Source organism: Stigmatopora argus, chromosome 17, assembly GCF_051989625.1.
Source record: "Stigmatopora argus isolate UIUO_Sarg chromosome 17, RoL_Sarg_1.0, whole genome shotgun sequence".
Classification (NCBI taxonomy): domain Eukaryota; kingdom Metazoa; phylum Chordata; class Actinopteri; order Syngnathiformes; family Syngnathidae; genus Stigmatopora; species Stigmatopora argus.
Genome location: NC_135403.1, coordinates 6,412,121 through 6,435,158, shown reverse-complemented (window position 1 = coordinate 6,435,158; position 23,038 = coordinate 6,412,121). Strand labels below are relative to the sequence as shown.

At 37.8% G+C, this 23,038-nt stretch overlaps 3 protein-coding genes across 3 annotated transcripts in view; 1 reads left to right on the top strand and 2 right to left on the bottom strand.

Annotated features, from left to right (window-relative positions):
- LOC144091923 (rotatin-like) overlaps positions 1–8,966 on the bottom strand; it is a 39,650-nt gene extending 30,684 nt beyond the window's left edge. The window contains exons 1-11 of the mRNA XM_077624614.1: positions 8,854–8,966; positions 8,292–8,406; positions 7,699–7,858; positions 6,636–6,798; positions 6,337–6,521; positions 5,296–5,411; positions 4,165–4,320; positions 3,877–4,092; positions 2,707–2,819; positions 2,503–2,629; positions 1,284–1,409 (exon numbers count right to left, since the gene is read on the bottom strand). Coding sequence (XP_077480740.1) covers positions 1,284–1,409; positions 2,503–2,629; positions 2,707–2,819; positions 3,877–4,092; positions 4,165–4,320; positions 5,296–5,411; positions 6,337–6,521; positions 6,636–6,798; positions 7,699–7,858; positions 8,292–8,342 — 1,413 coding nt within the window. The 5' untranslated portion in view covers positions 8,343–8,406; positions 8,854–8,966. The remainder of the gene's footprint in view (positions 1–1,283; positions 1,410–2,502; positions 2,630–2,706; positions 2,820–3,876; positions 4,093–4,164; positions 4,321–5,295; positions 5,412–6,336; positions 6,522–6,635; positions 6,799–7,698; positions 7,859–8,291; positions 8,407–8,853) is intronic.
- A 531-nt stretch (positions 8,967–9,497) lies between these two features.
- Positions 9,498–12,067, bottom strand: LOC144091924 (rotatin-like). Its single transcript, XM_077624615.1, has 4 exons — positions 11,868–12,067; positions 11,369–11,556; positions 10,051–10,240; positions 9,498–9,943 (listed from the first exon to the last, which is right to left on the bottom strand). Exons 1-4 carry the CDS (start codon positions 11,896–11,898, stop codon positions 9,831–9,833), a joined length of 522 nt encoding a protein of 173 aa, XP_077480741.1. The 5' UTR covers positions 11,899–12,067; the 3' UTR covers positions 9,498–9,830.
- A 3,375-nt stretch (positions 12,068–15,442) lies between these two features.
- socs6a (suppressor of cytokine signaling 6a) lies at positions 15,443–22,472 on the top strand. The gene is made up of 4 exons (XM_077624719.1): positions 15,443–15,506; positions 15,589–15,656; positions 16,291–16,351; positions 17,850–22,472. Exon 4 carries the CDS (start codon positions 17,977–17,979, stop codon positions 19,585–19,587), a length of 1,611 nt encoding a protein of 536 aa, XP_077480845.1. The 5' UTR covers positions 15,443–15,506; positions 15,589–15,656; positions 16,291–16,351; positions 17,850–17,976; the 3' UTR covers positions 19,588–22,472.
- The last annotated feature ends 566 nt before the right edge of the window (positions 22,473–23,038 follow it).

The window sequence follows — 23,038 nt, the reverse complement described above, 5'->3', positions numbered from 1 at the left end:
CACATTCCTCATTGAAATGCAGAAGAATTACATTTAAAAAAAAACAAAAAAAAACACATGATTGACGTACAAATAGGGAGGGGTGCAGAAACCTCCCTTCTCATATATTTTACGCTTTAAAATGTATCCCATATTCTCAATGGGAGATAAGTCTGTACTGCATGCCAGTCTAGTTCATAGACTCTTTTACTAGATAGAAATGCTTGTATAAGATGTGCAGAATGTGGTTTGGCATTGTTTTGCCAAGATAAGCAGGGGTGTCCTTGAAAAAGACGTTGCTTGGATAGCAGCATTTGCGGGACAAAAACCTGTATGTACCTTTCAGCATTTATGCCGCATTCACAGATGTACAACTGCTCGACGAAATTGCCACTAACACAGCCCCATAACATCACAAATTTTGAAATGAGTGTTGTTAAAACATGGGTTGTTATTTTTCCCTTTTTAATCCGAATGAGAAAGTGGCCCAGTTATTAAGAACTTCAAATTTTGATTTTACGGACCACAGAATAGTCTTCGACTTTCCCACACTACGTTTTAAACGAACTCCCGCCTGGAGAAAACACCTGTGCTTCTGGGTCATGTATAAAAATGGCTTGTTTTTTACTCTGTAGAGTTTTGCCGGGCAAATGCTGATGGCACAGTGGATGATAACCACCTACAATTGTTTCAGGAAGCATTGTTAGGCTCATCGTGTGATTTACAGTGGCATTCTTTTATGTGGTGCCATTTAAGGGCCCGAAGATCACGGCCATCCAATATGGTTTTTCGGCCCTGCCGCTTTTATGTCGTGACTTCTCCAGATTCTCTGAGACTTTTGATTATGCTACGTACTGTGGATCCCTAAATTCCTATCAATTTTATGTTGAATAACATTGTCCTTAAATTGTTCCACAATTTTCACACACACTTTCACGAAATAGTTAGCCTTCCCACCGATTTGCTTGTTAATGATGACACATCCGCCTGTTCCCATTTAGCTTGTGTAACTGGGGAATGTTACAAACAAGTATTTGATGGGTATTCCCCTACTTTATCAGCCATCTGTCCCAGCTCATTAGGAATATGAATAAAATGCTAAGGTAATTATTATTTTCTTAAAACAATAAAGTTTTAGTTTAAACTTCAAATATGAATTTGTCAAGTGTTTAATAAAACAGATTAAATAAATCGAAAAAGTAAACAGGATTTGTAAATCAATACATTAGATTTTAATGTTTAACAATATCCCACCTTCATTGGAATTGGGATTGTAGATTCAAAAGAAAAAAATGTTTACTCACATTCTCTGCAGAATCCTGAAGACCAAAGGCACTTATTTCATACAGCACGCGGTAATGCAGGAGAAAGTTGACTCCATTGCAGAGTCCTGATTCTTGTTGCGACACATTCTGGATGCCAAGGCACTTCTGTGCATATAAAACAACATATCAGTACAACTTTATTCAAGAAAATAAATAAACATTTGAACAAATCAGATTATCATTTCTCAGCCACAGTCCCCCTTTTTGTGCAGAGCAGTAACTGTGGTTCATTCATGAGTGGTTGTTGATCCAGTCATCAACTCTACAGAAATACCTTGAGATTTGAGCTTAATTTAAAAAAACTAAATACAAGTTAATTCGGTCCGACCCTCTGAAACAAACACCTAAAAATAGGATATTACAATGCAAATACATGTTTTTAAATTTGTACAAAGTAACAAATTCGTATCTAGTGATTATGATCTGCAGAAAAATGTGACATCAAAGTATACAGCAGGTGTGGTTAACCCTAAAGCTAAACCGAAACCTAAAACAAACCCTAAAGCTGACCCTAAACCTTACCCCAACCCTAACCCACCGCAGTAAAGACACCCTAACGGTTAGGGAGACATGGAAAAAAGACTGGATAGGGGATCTCGAGGACCCAACTTGGCCACCCCTGCACCTAATCCTAATTCAAACCCTAACTCAAAACCTAACCCTAACCTACCCCTAAATCTAACCCTAAACCTGGATAGTAACTCTCGAGGACCCGACTTGGCCACCCCTGCGCCTAACCCTAACCCTAAAACTAACCCTAAAGCAAACCTTAAAGCAAACCCTAAAGCTAACCCTAAAGCTCACCCTAAAGATAACCCTAAAGATAACCCTAACCCTAACTCTAAGACACCCTCACGGTTAGGAAGACATTCCAGGATGGGTAATTTCCTAAAATTCAGGGTCATTTTCAAGTCATTTCCCTTCGATTTTGGTTCACTTTGTGTTGAATTGTGGGCACTTTCTGTTGATTATAGGGCATTTCATGTGTCATTCTCGTCATGAACATCACTGCGCAGCTCAAAAAGGAACACCTAGCGGCCGCATCGTATGCTCGTATGTCAAAGTCAAATTTGTCTCGTATCTCAAGGCAAAATTTTGCTCTGAATTTTCCGGGTATCTCAAATTTCCCGTATGTTGGGACACTCGTATTTCAAGGTATCACTGTATATGTTTGTATTATAAGACACCATGTTCTGACCTTGACCAAAGATAATGTACACATGTACGTTTCCGTCTTGACAGGTAGCATTGGATGTGACAGCAGCTTGAGGAGGAGTTTCTGACTCTCCATTTGGAGGACTGGACTAGGTTGATCAAATTTCCACCTGTTCGTAAACCATATCAGAGTAAATTAGGAAAAATGTGAAACAACACATAGTGAATAACATTATGTGTAACTCACAAGTAGGAGCAGAAATGAATGCATTCCGTGACGATGGGCAAGTGTTCATGAAATGGAAGGCCTTCTATTGCCAGCTCCGCCAGCTCCAGTAGTTCAAGCCAGTTCTTTTCTCCCTTCATAATGAAATATGTCAGCTTGAATCAGCGTGACTTGTACACTAAATGGCTTACAGTGTTGAAACATGCCTCTGAATTAATTAGATGCTCAATCAGGAGAAGGCTACACCTTTTATCCATCAATTTATTGTACTGCTTATCTTCATTTGGATTGTGAGTTCAGGGCTCCAGATAACGTCTAAATTGGGGTGATTTTCCCCCTAAAATTTGACAAAAGTCAAGGGAATTTGTGCCATCTTTAAATTTCCTTATAGTAATAATTGTTCTTGGATTTTTATTGCTGGTGAAAAGTTTTGTCCCATCTTTAAATCCATGATAAACATTGCAAAATGAGTATCCAAGTATTTCATTTACATTGTGCGCCCCTATTTTTTTTGCTTTGCCGTCAACATTTCTAATTAGGGGCTTCTAGGATCACAATAAAAAGGGTTTGTCTGAAACCTTGGGATTTTTTAGTTGATTCGTGTGTGCAGCGAGGAAGGCTCTGAACAGGTTATCAATAAGTCACAGAGAAGTTCTTAAATTTAGTGGTACGGTGTATGAAATTAACTTTCTCTATTTAAATGGATTGAAATTCCGTGCCAGCTCGAATCCTGCCAAAGACAATTCCACTTCGGTTTTATTTTATTTTTTTAAATATTGAGAAAAAAGATAATGAAAGCAAAAGAAGTGGTTTCCTAAAAATTGTAGTTACCCAGGTCGGGGTAAATCAAAATACTACATATATACATAGAGTCCTTTTCTCACCTTAAATTCTATCAATGCCAATAAAAAAAATAACTAGATGACAGTACCCTTCTACAGACAGCTTTCAGGTCCTCAATATACCTTTCAGGTCCTTAATATACCTGCCTTCACACTAAGTATTTTGCTTAGTTATATTTTTATTGAATGGGAATTTCCCACAATATCACACATAACATTGACTTTACCGAAAGCCTGTAACAAATTAAATCACTATACGATTTTTACTAAGGAAAAATTTGATCTGAACCTTTAAAACAGTATCCATTTTTGCATTATGCATTCATCCATTCAGTGTAAGCCATCATACCTCAGTACTCTGTTCTTCCTTAAGTAAGCTGCACGTGGATTTCATGCACAGAGCAACACGTGCAACTTTCCTGTAGAGCTCATGATTGTCAGAGTTTAATTGTTCCAAATAGGCCACTGCTGTCTCTTGCATGCTGGGTAACGCCATGCCAAATGACTGGTCCAGGCACAGGTGAAAAAGAGCCGTTACTGCATTTTCTGGGACATTTCCACTTGCCTGTAAGACAAATCATTGTTAAGCATAAATTTAAAAAAGCTATAATTTCTATTGTTAAGTTAGCAAACACACCTTTCCAAGGGGAAGTATGGTCTGCAGGAACTTAATGGCAAATGCAGCCGAGCCGATGTATGCAACTCTGTGGTGAGCTTGAGAACTGCTACTATTATCCTGATGGTAACTCAGTACATCTGCGAGCAAATCCATGCATGTTTGAAGCTTCTCCTTCTATAATACACAGAGGGCATCACATGTTAACTTCAAACACAATGCAAAATAAATAAATAATGTAAAGGAAGATATTAGTGTTATTTTTTAACAAAATACTGCATCCATCTCACATGAAAAAACTGGAGCAATCTATTATCAACGAGTTTGTTCAGTGAGGAACTGATTAATTAAATCCGTTAGGGGGCAGTAAGTGTCCTGTTTAGTATTTGGCTGTTTGGCTCAGACAAGTCTGTTCCCAACAGACAAAAAAACAACTCAAGATCTGCAACACAAAACTGCAGTCCGCGTAAATATGACAAAACTGGCCACAAGACGTTGAATGGCATGTTTGAAACAGCATAGGGATTTAGGGGCCGCCTTCTTGACAAGTTTACAGTATGAGCCCAATAGCAGAACAATAATCGTGAACAGAGGATAAAAAAAATATGGTTCTGCGGCAAAAAAATGTGTTATAACAATGTCTTATTGTTTAAAAAAATTAACACATTTCTATCCATTTTCTCTACTGCTCATCTTTGCCAGCTTCATAAGGAGATTGAACCTTGTTAAGTCTAAACCCTAGATTGGTCAATCAATAGGGCAAATAATTGACTATTTTACGTTTCATTTACACCCAAATAAAACCTTTAGATACCCTATGAGATCAGTCTTTTTTGTGGAAAATGTATATGGCTCAAGTGCATCAAAATCGTGAGCTTTAGCATATCATAACGAGAATATGTACACTGCATAAAACTAAATAAGCCGCTAAAATGCTTCTACAAATAGTGTGTTGCGAAATGGAAATTTATGTAATATTCTGAAATTCATTCTAGCTGATCACTCGCATGAAATCCACGTTGACTCCTGAGTAGCGTATGTGTTTGTGGCAAATTGCCTAGAGGCAAAACTCAGTACACCAGCCCCTCCCCGTCTAGTGAAGCACATCCATTCATCTGCATAAGAGACTTCACAAGCTGTGTTTTGACTTGCCAGCTCCATCCCCACCAGGCTGTGATCGTCCCAGACCAGTTCGCAAATGCTGTCCCCGAGCAGGAAGACGGTGTCGAACAGCAGCTCCAGAACACGACAGAAGACGTGTGAAACATCTGAAAAATACACAAGGATTAGAAGGATAAAGAGAATTTCTGAACATTTACTGTTGGATTATTTGAAGAGCTCTTTTCCAAAATGCTCTGATAACAAGTATTTACACACAATACTTTTATGCTTTTATTGCTTGTCAGTGTTTGTGCAACAATAGCCTTCAAATCGTAAAACTGCCTTGTGAATCATGAAATGTCATCAGTGATAACGCTCAAAATCTAGGAAGAAAATCTGTGATATCAACAATTTACTAAGTTATTTAATATTAAGGCAGTGGACATAAAAATCCTATCCATTTTGCAAGCAGTAAGCTTTATGACAAGAATCATTGGTGCCTGAATTCTTCTGGATGAGTGTTACTATACACCACAGATGTCAAAGTGGCGGCCCGCGGGCCAAATGTGCCCCGCCGCATCATTTTGTGTGGCCTGAGAAAGTAAATGATGAGTGCCAACTTTCTGTTTTATGATGAAATTCAAATGAAGATTGTAGATTATTTCCTGTTTCCTCATTTTAAATCAATCATTACAAACAATTTATACTAATTTGAATGTCCAAAAATGATCTATCGATTAGCACGATCGAGAAAGCTGTCAATTTATTAATCGATTAATTTTGGCAGCCTAGTTGGATGACATAACGGTCCTCCAGATGTGATACATATACACACACACACACACACACACACACACACACAAACATACCTATATATATATTTATATATATATATATATATATATATATATATATATATATATATATATATATATATATATATATATATATATATTATATTATATAAATATATATATATAGAGGGAAATATATATATATATATATATATATATATGTAAAAATAATAGCATCTTTATATATGGCAAAATCAATTTAGCTTTTTTTGCTAGTTAGTGGTACACAAACATTTACCTGTCTTCAGCAGCGGAATTACATTTTCCAGGGTTTCAACGGTGAACTGAGCCACAGAGAGCTGCTGCGCCCCCATATCTACATCATCTTCTACACCTTGGTCAGGCAGTGCCCAGCTGCCCGCATCTGCAGGAGGTGTCTGTCTAGCTGTCTGGGCCGACCCTGCACTGCCATGTAAGCTACCACTAGGTGAGCAAGTGACAGGAAGAAAACATTTGCACTTCAAGTATAAAGAAAAACAGATGTGATGATAGGGAGATAATGGAAGGGAACACACAATAGAACATCAAGCTCAATACCTGTTGGAACCTGCATCTCCATCTTGACCATCACCCCGAACCCTCTGATCTGTACCCCCAACCACAGAAGGTCGAGGAGAGCACTCCGCTGCTGGGGAAGAAGCCTGTGAATGCTGGGTCGCCTGTTCTTCTTGGGAATAGGAGGAGTTCTGGGACACAGTATCTAAACAGCCAAAGCAAATAAAAATACTATATTTATAAAAGGACTACAAGGAATTAATCAGATCATCTTTTTAGCTATTGTTTTGCTAAGGCTATTAAACAATTGAAAAAAGACATTGAAGTAAAATGACGTTTGCTTTGAAAAAGTGGCTGTAAAATAGCCATAGACTCTGACTATGACAGCTGGTAGCTTTTAACAGAATATGTCTATCCCAATCGACCAGTCGATCGCCAAGGTACTATTTGTACAACAACATTTGATCCAGTCTGTTGGTTTCCTATTAGCGTGAATGATGTCGTGTTTGTACCCCGAGATTGCGATATTCACACATACACAAATACATCCCAGAAAGTGCAACACTTGTTTTTTTTTATAAATTTAGACCAAGAACATTTTGATTTTTTAATAAGCAGTTCAGGATCTCTACCGAACAACTTCTCATGTATGAGGCCGACAGCCTCATAAACAAGCTGTGACTTCTTAAGTGAGTCATTCATATTCACGCATACATGTGCTGCAATTAGATGCTTCAATTCTACGTCCTTTGGTTGTGATGGGACGGGAGCTGTCTCAGTTACCCCCCTTAGAACTCAGTGCTGGGCAACACCCCCATTCAACCAACTCGGTGTCGAGCAAATGTAAGTATTTTAAAAGCAACAGAACATTATCTCTCTCCTGTGTCAGTGTGTTAACGCGCATGCAACACTATAAAATTGCAACTGTAAATATCTGGTTATGCAACATATATATCAACATAAATTGTAATAATAAATAAATATATGGGTAGATCCAATATCATATTAGAGTGTTTTAAATCCCAACTAGTTGCCACATTTTTTAAACTTGAGAAATGGAACTAAATGCACGCAAAGGAAGAAAACTGCTGTCACATTAACTCACAGGCACCTCCTTGCTTGGCAGAGTGGAAGCTCGGATCTTGATGAAAGCGCAGCCTTTGCCTCAGCCCCACATAAAGCTGCCTCAGGCAGGAGAGCGCCTGCAAGTGGAGGTAACATGCGTCACCTTCACCCAACCCCAGCCTCAGAAGGGACAGAAGAGTCTGAAGAAAGGAAAATACTTCATCAAAGAAGGCAATAAACAAAAATGACATGACTTATTTAGGATATACGTGGGAGTAAAAATCAGTGTGCATTCCGTTGTTGACTCTACAGACACAGGTGGAGGTTGAAAAAATATATATATTAAAAACTTTAGAAATAAGACAAAAAATCTGACATGGACAATTTTTGAAAAATCTAATTATATCAATAAAACGAGTTGATAACGAGTATTTTTTTAATATTAAATTTACTACACAAAAAAATAAAGACCTTCACTTTAATGATAATACATCAGTATGAAATTACGGACAGACGGATGGATTTTTGTCAGGGTTTAATATCTTGCTAATTAACATATAATGCTTATTTTTTAGATTATATCGGCAACTCTCTTGTACAGTATTAATTGCATCTGATTAAATTGGCACAAACCTTTGCAATATTTGGCCTCTGCAGGAAGATCTCAGCAGGGAAGTCCTGCATGATGACATCACAGAGTAGCTCACAAGTGGCCCACACCAAACTGGGGTTGCTGCTCCTTAAAGACCTGATCATAAAAAAATGAATTTGACATAGCTTAATGCTAAAAAAAATAACCTACATTATTTCTGACAGTAAATTCCTGAATCATTCATTTTCTCCCACTTAAATGAGGTGATATTACAAAATTTTCACCAGATGACTTGAATGTTTGAGAGCACTGGTTGACTCACCATAACCACATTTAGAGGGGACTATTCTCTCTTCTACCGGGATGGACCCTAACAAAGACCCCCCTAGTTGGAGGCAACGAATATGCCCACACCTGCTTTTCCCGTTTCACCGTGGGGGAATCCAGATAGGAATAGTGCCCCCCACACACACCAAAACAAGGTGATGACTAATTCAGGGGCCATCAATCATGCACGGTGTAATAATTCTAAGCAGCTTTCCATGTGATTATGTTAAATTGTTACAGTAGAGAAATACATGCACTCCTTTCTGTAGCTCTCACCTTTCATTAGAAGATAAAATGTGTCTATCAGTGTTTGTCAACGTCAACCAGGGGAACACAGAGAACTTCAAGCACTGCACAGCTTCGTGTACTGTGAAAACACATGCAGATGATGAAGCAAAATATAAAAATAAAACTGAATTTAGTGCAAAATATTTATTTGTAACCTCCAAAGTCACGCACCCCGAATAACGAGTTCAACCAAATTACGACTGTCCTACTCCCTCAAAGTATCATCAGTCCAGAGACATGGTAAGCACACCCCAAGTGAGCACAAACCCTATCTACATACAACAATAATTCTACAATTATTTAATCAGGGATGAGACAAGAGGAAAAATAGTGCTCCGAGCATCGATGCTTAAATATCCCTAGAATATATACAACGTAACATATTTCATTCTTATCTGTCTGAGAATAATGACGTATGCATTGACATCTGTCAAATGCCTTCAAAGGGAGATGATTTTCTTTCTCTAAAATTACTTATTCCTTTTATAACTTGTTATTACTATATGAATGAAAGATAGAAAAATGGAAAATAAAAAAAAGCCTTAGAGCAGCTTTTTGAAAATCCCTTATAATTACATTTTTATTATACTAAGCACCATAATAATAATAATAAAAATACAGGGATATGGTGGATGACTAGGTAATACGTCCGCATAACTGCCTGCATGATTTTCCCCCCAGGTATTCAAGTTAGCTCCCACATGCTTAAATCATGTATTGCATGATGCCCGAGTGCTCTGAAATTATCTTGTTGTGTGAATGTGCGCGTGAATGGTTAGTTTTATCTAATTTTGCGCGGCAATTGGCTGGCAACCAGTTTAGGGTGTACTGCCAAATAGTCGGCTGACATACGCTTCGGCACCCTTGCAACCTATGAGAAGATAAACAGCAGGAATAATGAATAAATGAATAACAATACAATACTTCTAATTGACTTTGGAGGTTCTATTGTATGGTGCGTTGTATTACAGAATGTAAAAATCAGTGCCTGCTATCTTCAGAGGAGGTACATCCACATGATTCGGCATACTCTTCTGGAAATATCCTCGGCTGGGAAATTGTTCATCAGATGGCAAATCTGCAGATATTTCAGAGGTGATAACCACAGAGGAAATTCATCTTAAAAAATTGAAAATTGTTGTATAGCATAGACTTCATTCAACTCTTTTCCCTAGCTTGCAGCACCTGTCTGATGTGTAATGTGGGGTTTGCGCATATAGAGGGAGGTGGGACAGGGGATAAGCTCAGGTAGCTGGAACAGCTGGTCCAGGGTTTCGTCGATGATGGGTCGAAGACTCGGTTGTACACTGGTAGACAGTTGCAAAAGGATATCCTCCGCATCAACATCTCTTAGCATCTGGGCTGCACTTGGATGCTTTTTTTTTAAATAAAAAAAGCCACAATCAATGAAAGAAACAATGATGAAAATGAATACAGTGGTACCTCGACCTACGATCAGCTCTACCTACGACATGCTCGAGGTATGATGAAAATTTCGATCGAATAATTCGCCCGTGATACGATCAAAATTTCAAGATGCGACCAAGCCAGGTGGCCATGACATGAGAGGCTGTTTATCATTGTAGCGCACTGTCTTTTTTGCCGCATCTCTTTCGTGTATAACAGATATCTACGAGCATTGAACGATTTATTCAGACGAGTTTCGACCAGGAAACGCACAACGCGCATGCGCGGGCAAAAAGAGGGCTTTCTGGGTAATGAAGTATACTCATGCACACAACACCGATAGGCAATGGCACCCTTTCTCAGAATAAAACTTCATTACCCACAATCAATACGTGGGTAGGCTTTTATTCATTCCTTAGCATTAGCTCCCGCGATCGCTCATTCAAGACTACTTCTCGTTGGCAAGTAGTCGTGCGTTATCCTATTGTGAGGACATTTGTGTGCATCATTTTCGGAATATTTTGAAGGGAATACAACAGCAAACAGCCCATCGATAGCAAATGTGAGGTTGGAGGCGTGGCAAACAGCTAACCCACCCAGAACGAAGGTAAAAAAAAAATTAAAAAAATAGAATTCAGTTGTGTGTAAAGTTACATTAAATGTATGTTTAAGTGTCTGTATATATTAATCCAAGTTAATTTAAATGTGTTTGTTCGTTTACGAGTGCCGTGGATAAAGTCCCCCCGAACACCCCCCCACTCTCCGCCTCCGTGTATGTCGCTGTTTCTACCCTCCGCGAAATGCGTCTAATTTTACTTCTATTAAACACATTTTATTACTATTAAACCACTAGTTATGTGTTACTTTTTTAATAGATGGTGAATTAGAAGAAATAAAACATTTTTTCCAATCCATTATCCTGTTTTTGGTGTTTTTTCAGACGGTTGGAACGAATTAATGTGTTTTTAGTTCATTTCAATGGGAAACGTCCGCTCGAGTTACGAAAAGCTCGACATACGATCTTAGTCCAGGAACGGATTAAGATCGTATGTCGAGGTACCACTGTACTTTGAGGACATGACCTTCTGGGCTCTACCTTGGATAAAATCAAGAGTAAATCCAGGACTTCTTCTTGCATGGGAACCTCTGGGAATTTGAACCACTCCAGGAGATAAACGAACAGCATCTTTTCTTGGACAATGTCAGGGATGGAAATCAGGGAGTGCTTCAGCTTACAAATGATGCTTTTCAATGCTCGAACTCTTATCTCGGACAAAGAGTGGCCTGTTGGTAGAAAGAAAAAAAGTTACAATAAGAATTAAATATGAAATAAGCATTAAGTTGTCGCATTTTTTTGTTTTGGTCTAAGGTGCAGATAAAAGCCCTACATCGAATTTTATGGACTTTGATAACTTTGCCAAATGAAAAGTAGGTTTACAGTAGGCTGAACAAACAATACGTAATGAATAAAATAAAACATGCTAGTCAAATAAAATAAAATAGTTTGGTAGTTCTGTAGATTACAAGAAGCAAGAAACAAATCTACACCAAACATCACTTCGAAAATACATTTTCCCAGCTAACTCTTAGCCTACCCATTTTCTTGATCATGCCGGATAATTCCATAATCTCGCGATCGCTGCTTTTTTAGTTCTTTAAATCGAGTTTTATCCGAGCCCAAATGAGGCCCAAGAATGTCACTTGAGTAAGGCGATGTCTGGAAGTGTCACATTTTGCTCGGCTACGCGGGTTTGTTTTCAACAACCGCGCCACCATATCTTCGCTTCCGGATAAAATGGAGGTGCGTTCAATGGCCTTCAAATGTGTAGGAGGGAAATTATCACACAATCGATAGAAAATTTCACTGCAGCACTAGTAATAGAAGAGTAACTTTAATTTAGCATTTTTACTGACACTTTCAACCATATTATTCACTCATCTTAAGTACTATTTTTATGTGAAATTCTTTTTATGATTTTCCAATCCTCCACTACATTGAGGGGCTAAGAGTCCAAAGAAATAGAAATTATTGCAAGAGTATCGTGACAGACTACGTAGTTAGTTAGTATTTGTTGCCCTTTTAATATGCACTGTGAGGAGGTGTGTAATTAAATAACATTATGAAGGTACACTAACACAACTGTGTATTTATTTATGTATTTATTGCTTTTGTGAATGTCCTGTTGTTGTTTTTTGTGATGCCTCTACAGAATTAAAGAAAATTATTACATCAACCAGAGAATTTGAATGAATAGATATGAAATGCAGAAATATTTTAATATAGGCTAATAAATATCACCAGTAACTCTAAAATACCAGAGGATTAATATTACACTGCTCACACCTTCCTATTTCCTCTTCATTAAAATATTTAATGGGTAATATTGTATTTAAAAACATCTAGTGTAGTAGGAAAAATCTTACTTTAAGCATTCTATGATGGAAATAGTTTGATTGTAACTAGGAAGATCACATAAAATTGCACGTTATGTTCAGTGAAGAGAAAAAAAGTGTTTTTATTTTTATAATTTATTTCTTTTTAAGATCCAGAAGTGAGAAGATGTGTTCAAAGTTTTGTACAAAATTGTCTCAAGTTGTACCCGTGCTGTGTTTTACTGTCTGGCACCCAATATCGAGTAAAGTTTGTTTGTCAGGTCTAATTTGGCTTGTGAAAACATGCTCATGTTATGGCGTCCTTGGTGCAATATTTCAGAGCTGCCATCCCTCCTTCTTCCACTTTTCCCCCCACTAACACCTTCCCTCGTGTGCCAGCATATAAAAAAATTGCTGCCTGATCAAGCCTAATAAGGCCAAGTAATTAGAATGCTTGCAGAGAGCCTGTCTACTACCCATTGCTGCCCCGAGCAGGATGGGGAAAGACTGCCATACATTTGACAGCGTGGAAAAAACAATGTGATATTCAGGAGAAACCAAATTAGTGTGGCAGTGGTAAACATCATCCCTTTTAAAAACAATACTGACACTAATTAGCCAACCAACATTTAGTTTGTTCGATCAATTTATAGTGTGAGAGTCAATTTGATCTTTTTGGAATCCAAATTAAAAATACTTTTAAGCACAAGTCCCCACACCAAGTCAGACTCACAAACCACAAATAAGAAAGTTCATTCATTAGTGAATATTTGGACATTGAATATTTCATAGCAATTATTTTTCTCATGCAGCTTTCCTGTAAATATTTGGCTTGTCAAAATATGATCATTGTTAAGCCTCTTTGGTCACTGTTTAGTTGAACAAGAATTGAGTTGCGAGCCATGTTTTTGTTGTATTATTTTTCCCAAAACTTTTGTCAACTGAAGACCCAAATTAGTAAAATAATATAAACGACATCATAGATTGTTATAAGGTGCCAACCTATGCTTCACATCAAATGGGTAATGAAGACAGATGTAATTAATTACTATTCGGAAATTACTATTTGAAGCCAATCAAAACATATGATTATAAATGATTGCTGCTTGAACAATAATTCATTAATAAATAATTTATGTAAAAATTATATTGTTTGCGAAAGCACAGGGGTAAAAACTGATTACGCAGTATTGACTAACCAGTTTCCATTTATAATATTCAATCATTCATTTTGCGTTCCGTTTATCCTCACAAGGGTCACGGGGGTGCTGGAGCCGATCCCAGCCAACTGTTGGCAGTGGGCGGAGGACAGCCTGATTTTGTTGCCAGCCAATCGCAGGGCACAATGAGACGGACACCAAATAAGCACAATCTTATTCAACAAGTCATAATTCACGGGCAGAGCATCAACAGATTTGCTCCCAAATCAATTAATTATACAAATTGCTTAGTATTGTATAAAGACAACAGAATATATAGTTCAATTATCTTAAGTGGGTAAAGGCATAGTAAAACCTAAAATAAAGTTTTTTGAAGGATTTTATTTTTCTGCTGGCATGTTCTGCAATTTAATACTATAAAATACTAAAACTACTAATATTTGTTGTATTAAAAAAATAATTTAAGACAGTATTTGATGAATATCCAACAGCTGTTCGTCTATATTTTGTAAATGTAAATTCAGCCATCAGGGGGTTTCGTATTCCCTCACTTGAATTAATAATCTTATTTATGGGTATTCAAAGTGTATTACTGTATATCCACTTTTGTCTATTGCACAATACAGTATAAGGCAGCACGATGGATCACTGGTCAGAACATCTGACTCACAGTTATGAGGTCGTGGATTAAAATCTGAGGTCTGGCCTTTCTCTGTGTAGTTTGATGTTCTTCTATGGAGTACGTTTACACATTCCAAAGACATTCTGAATGCTTGTTTGCCTACGTGTACCCCGCATTTGGTTGCTGGCCAGTCATGGCTGTTCCCAGTTTTCCAGGATAAACACACTCATAATCCTAGTGAAGACAATCAATACTGGGGATTGATGCATTGATGTGCACAATAGATTATAACACATTGACTATATATATATATATATATATATATATATATATATATATATATATATATATATATATATATATATATATATATATATATATATATATATATATATATATATATATATATATAGTCAATGTGTTATAATCTATTGTGCACATCAATGCAGTGTATATATATACACATATATATACATATATATATATATATATGTATATATATATATATATATATATATATATACACACATATATACACATATATATACATATGTATATATATGTGTGTATATATATATATATATATATATATATATATATATATATATATATACACATCACACACAATCAATACTGGGGATTGATGCATTGATGTGCACAATAGATTATAACACATTCACTATATATATATACACATATATATATATATATATATATATATATATATATATATATATAAGAATATATATATATATATATATATATATATATATATATATATATATATATATATATATACAGTCAAATGGATTGGACGTGTGTCCCCGTCAATGGCAGCCACTGTTAACTACAAACTCGAATGGAAAATACTAATATAGTTCAAAATGTACAAAATACACTTTATGGGAAATGTCTGCACGCTTGATATTTTTTATATTTTTATGTTCACCAGTAATTATTTGTAAGGGTAGTTAGTCAATTCACTGATGCGTCTCTATGTGCGCTCACTCCATCCCAGTCTCCTGCCTTGCCTGTCCCTACTCAACAGGCAACAAAGGAAGAGGCCGGGAGCTAGTCAAGTGAGCTAACCCTATTCATCAGAAAGAAGTCACCTTATTGTGTCATTGCATTTTACATTACAGCCGTTTATCTTTTTACCAGACGTGCCAACTGTGGAGATGTAAACGCCGATGCTTTTCCTGCGGATCGGGAAGCTGAAGAACTGCAAGGTAACGATTTCTTGTATTCGACAACAAGCATGAAAGAAACGAGCTGATTGGCTTAGGTAGTTGGAATGCTAACATTAGCAAAGGTATCTTTCGTCATCTTAGAAAGGTGAAAGAGTGAATAAAATTTAATTGAGTTCGTTTTGCAATTCTAGTGAGATCATATGACAGCGTTATGGCTTACACAACGTTAGGTTATTTGTTTTAATATCCGATCTGTTTGGAATAGTTTGCAATGTTGGTAGCGAATGTGCTAACAATATATCTCGTAGTAGCAATTGTGGGGGGCAATGCTCATGTTGTATCGACAAATTCAGTGTATAATAACAATGTATTTTGTCGAGTACTTGTCGTGGTTTTATGTAATTACTCCTCTATAAAGCAGATTTCACGACTGCGATTTGATAGTAAAATGCTCCCTTTCATTGCTAAAGTCGTGCATCCAAATGTGCAGGCCGTGTTAGGCTAGCATGACAAGCTCTTGGTTCTGTTTCCAAAATAGGCTCAGCAAAGAATCAGGTTATATAAACTACTACCTATTCACTGGTAATAACAGGTTAGGTGAAACAGCAGGTTTTGCAACCATGATAACAAGCTTTTTTCTCTTTTTTCCCTCCCCAAAACATCAAATTTAAAGTGCTGGAAGTGGAACCTGACCCATTCAGTCTAGCCGAGTCACATTCTTTCTACTCATAATGGTGAGTAATAGATCTGCAGCTTTCATATTTGAACGTTTTTGTTGCTTTTTCACAGTCTCTATACTGATATTGGGGCACTTAATATATCATCATCATGAATGCCATCGAAATAATAATTGTATTTTAACTGTGTGATGTCAAAGTGCGGCGTATTATAACCTTATTTTAAACCTATCACATGTATATTTGAATGTAAACAGACCTTAATTGCAGTGTAGGGAAATCTCATGTGTGCAAGGGTTAGATACTGATTCAGTTGAATCTTTAACCATCGTTAATGCAGTCAAAGCTTTGTGGTGACATGTAGACCACCTGGTGTTTAATTACTCGGTAGTTACTTGAATGTTCTACTTTAGTGAATCAAAATATGTCAGCGTGCACTGCCATTGCGGTAGAGTGTAAGTATAATGTTTTAGAAATCCCAATAATTAATACCCATTCTCTTGATCCAAACCTGCTTCTAAAAGATATTCATTCATTCATTTTCTGAACCGCTTATCCTCAAGGGTCGCGGTGGGTGCTGGAGCCTATCCCAGGTAACTATGGGCACAAGGTGTGGGACATGCTGAATCGGTGGCCAGCCAATCACAGAGCATAGGGAGACAAACAACTGTTCACGCCCATAGCTAGGGGCAATTTAGAGTGAGCAAACCAGCCAACCCTGCATGTTTTTGGGATGTGGGAGGAAACCGGAGTACCTGGAGAAAACCCACGCAAGACCGGAGGATGAGCATGCAAACTCCACACAATGAGGACCGAACTGGGATTGAACCCAAAATTGTGAGGCCGACATGCTAACCACTCGTCCGTCCTCTCAAAAGACAATTGTTTTATATACAGCCATATTTAAATATACAAGTTGTTATGTTAATGTGTGTGGAAAATGATGCTAAAACAAGATTAAGTTGCTTTAATATTATTTTTGTTGACGGCGTAATAATAATAATAATCAATATTGTTTAATTGTCCTCCACACGTTCTCCTTATCGTAAAGGGTAAGAATACATTAAGTACGCTAATGCAACCATATCGGTAGCATTTTCCATTTATGTGACCAAACAAGCAGTTTGTTGTTATATTTAGTGTCATAAACTGGGAATAGTAAATCATTTTTTGAGGAAATGTTCCTTATCTGTGGAGAGAAATGAAGTGAGTGTACTGTGCTTGTATTTTAACTTGCACTGGTGAGTCAAAGCAAAAATTTAGGCATGTGTCTTTCCTTATTTTCATATTTACCTGGTTGGGAACCGGGCATGTTTTATTACATTGCCTGTTACCATTTTTACTTGTAATAGTAAAGTGGTTCACTATGAACACTGATCCCTTTATTCAGCTTTTTTGGTCACAGAGTTAATAGAAAGGTCCACAACTTCCTCTCATGGAAGCACAACGACAGTCAGAATTAAATCGGGGAAAAAATTGAAGGGAACGTGATGGGTACTGTGCTTTCCCAGCTGAAGCGTGTTTCACTGTATTGTTGCTTTTCCCTTCTTTTCAGGGACTGAAGGCTTTGCTGTCTGCATGACCTATGTACGACCAGATGGGAGGAAACTGTGGCTAGTACTTTCATCAGGACACAAGGCGAGACCTCTCATGCCCCCCAATTTGGCGGAGGGCCAGTCAGAATGAAGAAGATCAGCCTGAAGACCATTCGGAAGTCACTGAGCATAAAGGGGAAAGAGGACGGTGACTTTGTCATGCTCCAACAGCCCCCAGTAACCACAGAGTTCACTAAGGACGAGTCACTTTTTGGTGGCTGCTACACCAAAGACCTTTCAGTGTGTGATTTGGGCTGTGGGGAAGACAAAGGTGGTCAAAACAAGAGCCGTTCAAAGAGTGAAGGCCTGATGGGTTCACTCAAGAGAAGGTTGTCTGCAAAGCAGAAGGCAAAGAGCAAAGCCGGCTCCTCAGCCATCGGCTCAACCGACGACGAGGACACCTTCTCCTCCTCTTCCGTGCCCATTGGCTTCAACGAGGTCAAATCCCAGAGACCTCTGAGGTCTTCTTCGCTTCGTAGTCACCACTACAGCCCTTCGCCATGGCCTCTGCGGCCAGTTAACGCCGACGACGCTTGTATAAAGATGGAGGTCAAAGTTAAAGCCATGGTTCACTCACCAAGCCCCAGTCCCACATTAAACGGCATCCGAAAGGAGTTTAGCGATTTCCAAATGGACGAGCTCTTTCAGGACCAACCCGAATCCTTAAAAAACATTCAGCAGCCACAAAATGGTGAACTGCATCTGAATATTGAAGATAATGACGTGCCTGTGGTGCTGGGGTTGACACCTCAAGACTACATTCAGTACACAATGCCTTTAGACGAGGGAATGTACCCAGAAGGGTCCCACTCTTTCTGTCTGGACACCGCATCTCCTATGGAGGTGGCGGCAGCTGCAAACAACGGCTCCCCGCTGACGGATCAGGGACAGGAGGAGCACGAAATGGTTGGTGACTTACCCCCAGATCTTTTCATGGACACCACAGTTAATAGTCTTCTTCTCGGCTCCGCTGACATGATGCTTCAAAGCCCAAGAGGAGAGGTCCCGCCTCCCCTCTCTCCCCTCCTGCCCCCCATTAGCAGTATTGGTCGTTTTCCCAGAACTTTCTCCAGCTTCAGCTCGTCCGACAGCCAAATGGCTGAAAGGGTTCGACACCATCTTAACTTTGATCCCAATTCCGCGCCCGGGGTCAGCAGAGTGTACGACTCAGTCCAAAGCAGCGGGCCCATGGTGGTGACCAGCTTGACGGAGGAGCTGAAGAAACTCGCCAGGCAAGGTTGGTACTGGGGTCCCATCACACGCTGGGAGGCGGAGGAAAAGCTCATCAACCTGGCCGATGGCTCCTTTTTGGTCCGAGATAGCTCAGATGACAGGTATCTGCTCAGCCTGAGTTTTAGGTCACAGAACAAAACTCTCCACACCCGCATCGAACACTCCAACGGACGCTTCAGCTTCTATGAGCAGCCTGACGTAGAAGGACACACGTCGATTGTAGACCTCATAGAACACTCGATAAAGGACTCGGAGAATGGTGCTTTTTGTTATTCCAGGTCTCGCTTACCTGGGTCTGCAACCTACCCAGTCAGACTCACCAACCCCGTCTCCCGCTTTATGCAAGTACGCTCGCTGCAGTATCTTTGTCGCTTTGTCATTAGACAATACACAAGGATAGACCTTATACAGAAACTGCCCTTGCCTAACAAGATGAAAGATTACCTACAGGAGAAGCACTACTGACACACATAGGACAGTGGTGGCTATTTTGCACTTTTTATGTTCAGTGAGGTGTACACAAGGTTCACACACGCACGCCTAACCCATTTGAGCTGATTGCCTTTACTTAGAAGTCAATCACTCACCAACTGCCGCCACAAGTTATCCCGGTTTCACAATCAAATGCTGAAAGCAAGGCCTACATAACATTCAAAATTGAAGTTGACGTTGCCAGTATGGATTTGTTGAAAAAGAATTTTACATAAAATTAAAAACACATTACTGACAAAATTCTTAAACTGCAGAAAAAAAAAAATTGCGCCCAAAACAACGTTTTTATTAACGTGCATTGATTGTCAAAGTTGACTTCTCGCTTTAGCAACAAATGCAATTTATTAACTGGATGTTTTCTCACCACTAATCTACTAAATGCATTCATGGTATGCAAGAGGTAAACAATGACAACTGTATTCGTCACTCCACGTCAACTAGTGAATTTTTTGGATTAGTGGAAGAACCAGAGAAAGAATAGACTTGGAAATTTTAAAAGTTCTTTGAGTGCAAAAGGAAATGCTACATGAAACATTTTTAATTATAATTTTTTTAAAGTATCCTGTACAGTGGCCTGACCCAAAATGAGACATTTTAAATAACTTGATCATGCATGATGAGCTTTAAAGTAACCTCTGGCTATGTGGAGCCATTCTATATTATGCAAGTCTAACGGTACTGAAGATGCTGGATTTTTTTCCCACTTTGTGGAAACAGCATTTTGTTAATATTGTTCTCTACAAAAATTGGGACCTGTTATGCTTATTCTTTATTTACATTTAAATGTACGACTGTTAATCATGTTTAAAACAATACTGTGGCAAACATGCTAAATTAGAGTTTGTATTCAAATTCTTCACTAGGTCAACTCATCCATGACATTAGTGTATTTTTTTTCAGAGACAACTACAGTTTTGGAAATTGGAACTCATTTGTTCATAATAAATAATAGGTCAAGATAATGGAGTACCATTACAATTTAGATTTGGATGATCTATTTGTTTTACTAGTAGTTTGCTAAACTATTTTTGGGGAAAAAATGGTTAAGTATAATGGGTCCCTTTCAGAGTACTCATTTTGTGAAAGGAATACTACACAGGAGCTCAAGTGAAGAACTTTGCTGGTCTTTTAAAAATCTGGTCATTTGCATGTTGTGAAAGCTTCAACATTATAGACCTCGATGAGAAAATATATCACAATGGGTTTTGCCACAGTATGCAAACCCCAAATAAAGGCTTGGTGTCCTTTTTAATTATAATAAAAGTACTCCAAGAACCTATAATAGAAGAAAACCTGTTGTCACTTGACCTCAATACTTGTACAGTGAGTCTGATGTCTTAAAGTCTGACCTAAATCAAATGAATTCCTAAATTGGTGTGAGCCCTGTGTGAAAGGATTTGGGAAATCCCTGGTTGGCGTGTAGTCAAAGTCTGAGCTTATGACAATTCCATTACAGATTCTTCAATTCATTAACACAGGACGGGAAAGAAAAATATGCTTAAAAATACAGCCGAATCTCCAGAGGAAAGGGAAAAGCACAATACTTATTTACACAAGTGCTTTACATGAATACCTTAATAGGGAATTCTGGTTACATGAGTTTTGATTTTAGCACCCGAGTGTTCGAAGAAGTCCCGTAGACAACTGGTAGGGCTTTAGGTTTAGTTGGCTGCAAATGTTAATGTTTGATAAATTAAGAACTCTGAATAGTGATGCATGTTAACGGTAGTAGCGTTTAAAAGCATTTGAGTTGTCTAGGAATGAAGGCTGTAGGTTCTGGTAACCTGTGTAGTGGGATGTTTTCTTTCTGTCAAACACAAGTTGGAAGTGTTTCTTTTCCCATTGTTATTTTACTTGATGACATTTAACATCTTGGGGAAATTTACGCTACATGACAAAACATGTATTGGTTTGGAGTAGAATTAGAAAAACATAACATGCAAGAATGATTTTGCACTACAAAACTCATTTTACATCCTGCCAAGAAATGTCCTTCCCAGTCGAACGGTAGTTGATATTTATTCATGTACGCGTTTGCTCAACTATTTACTTAGTTTAGTTTGGTGTCTTACAATATTTGCGGAACATGAAGGAGTAGGCACCAGCATCCTGTCCAGATAAACGGATCATGAATGTGGATGTACTTATGATTGAAATGTGAAAAGATTTTTTTTTTAATCCTTGGTGTTTCTGTTATTTTGTTTTTTAACGTGCAGGATCCCTTTTCATAAAGAGTTGCTGCTGTGATTTTTTTTGTCCCACTCCCATCTCAAAAGTATTCAGCATTAATTTCTCAAGTGTGTGATTTCAGATGTTGATGCCTGTTCAGCTTGCTGATCCGCACTTAACGAGAATCTTTTGTTTTCTGTGCATCTCAATGAATGTAGGTGATCGTTTACAACATTATTTTTGGAAGTGTCCGCCCCCCAAACCCCCGTCCATGTTTTGTTGATGTCTCAAATATATTGGTACAAGAGTTTGTCATGTGTTTTACACATTTGTGCTGCTTACCGAAAATGATTGCCTTTCTTATATTTAACAACGAGGGAACTAGAATGTGGCATATGTTGATGTATGTATTGTACACATGATGGTGTGTTATCTTGGGAGAGCAACGCAGATTTTTTTTAAACTGTAGTTCAGTTCAAAAGACCGTTAGAAGTGAATCATAAACACATTAGAAATACTAGTTCAAACCAGTTTACATTGGTTGTCAACTTTTCGAAGTAGACAGACAGTCTTTTGTAATTTCTTTTGTTAATCAGCAGTGATTTATTGCACATTTTGGATACAGTTTAAGATTTTTTGTATCTGCCAATTATAAATTATAAATAAAAAAAGTTATATTCTAAAAATGATTGCTTTGACTTTGAGTGGTTTTTATTTAACCTGCTTTGGATACTCACAAAAAGCTAAATTTAGACTGTAATGCTATTTACTATATTTGTTCAAATAATTGATTCAACTATGTAATCGTTGCCTGCTGGGACAAGACAGCCAACTTTATTGGAGTTTTTATACATTATTTATTTGTGTGTATATGTGTTTCTGTATTATGTTGTTCCTGTGTATACTCATACTGAATACGTTTATGTACTCACTTATTTGATCTATTTTAGATTCAGTTTACCGTATTTTCACGACTATAAGGCGCACTTAAAAGTCTTAAATTTTCTCCAAAATAGACAGGGCGCCTTATAATCCAGTGTGCCTTATATATGGAAAAAAAATGAATGTGTCATTCATTGAGGGTGCGCCTTATAATGCAGTGCGCCTTATAGTCGTGAAAATACGGTAGTTCTCTGCCGATCTTCCATTTAATTTTTTATTTTTGGGGGGGTCATCTTTTATTGAATTAGTTTGGACAATTTTTATCCAGCAACTGGAGGAGAGGATCAACAAATTTTAAAAATAATACTTTTCA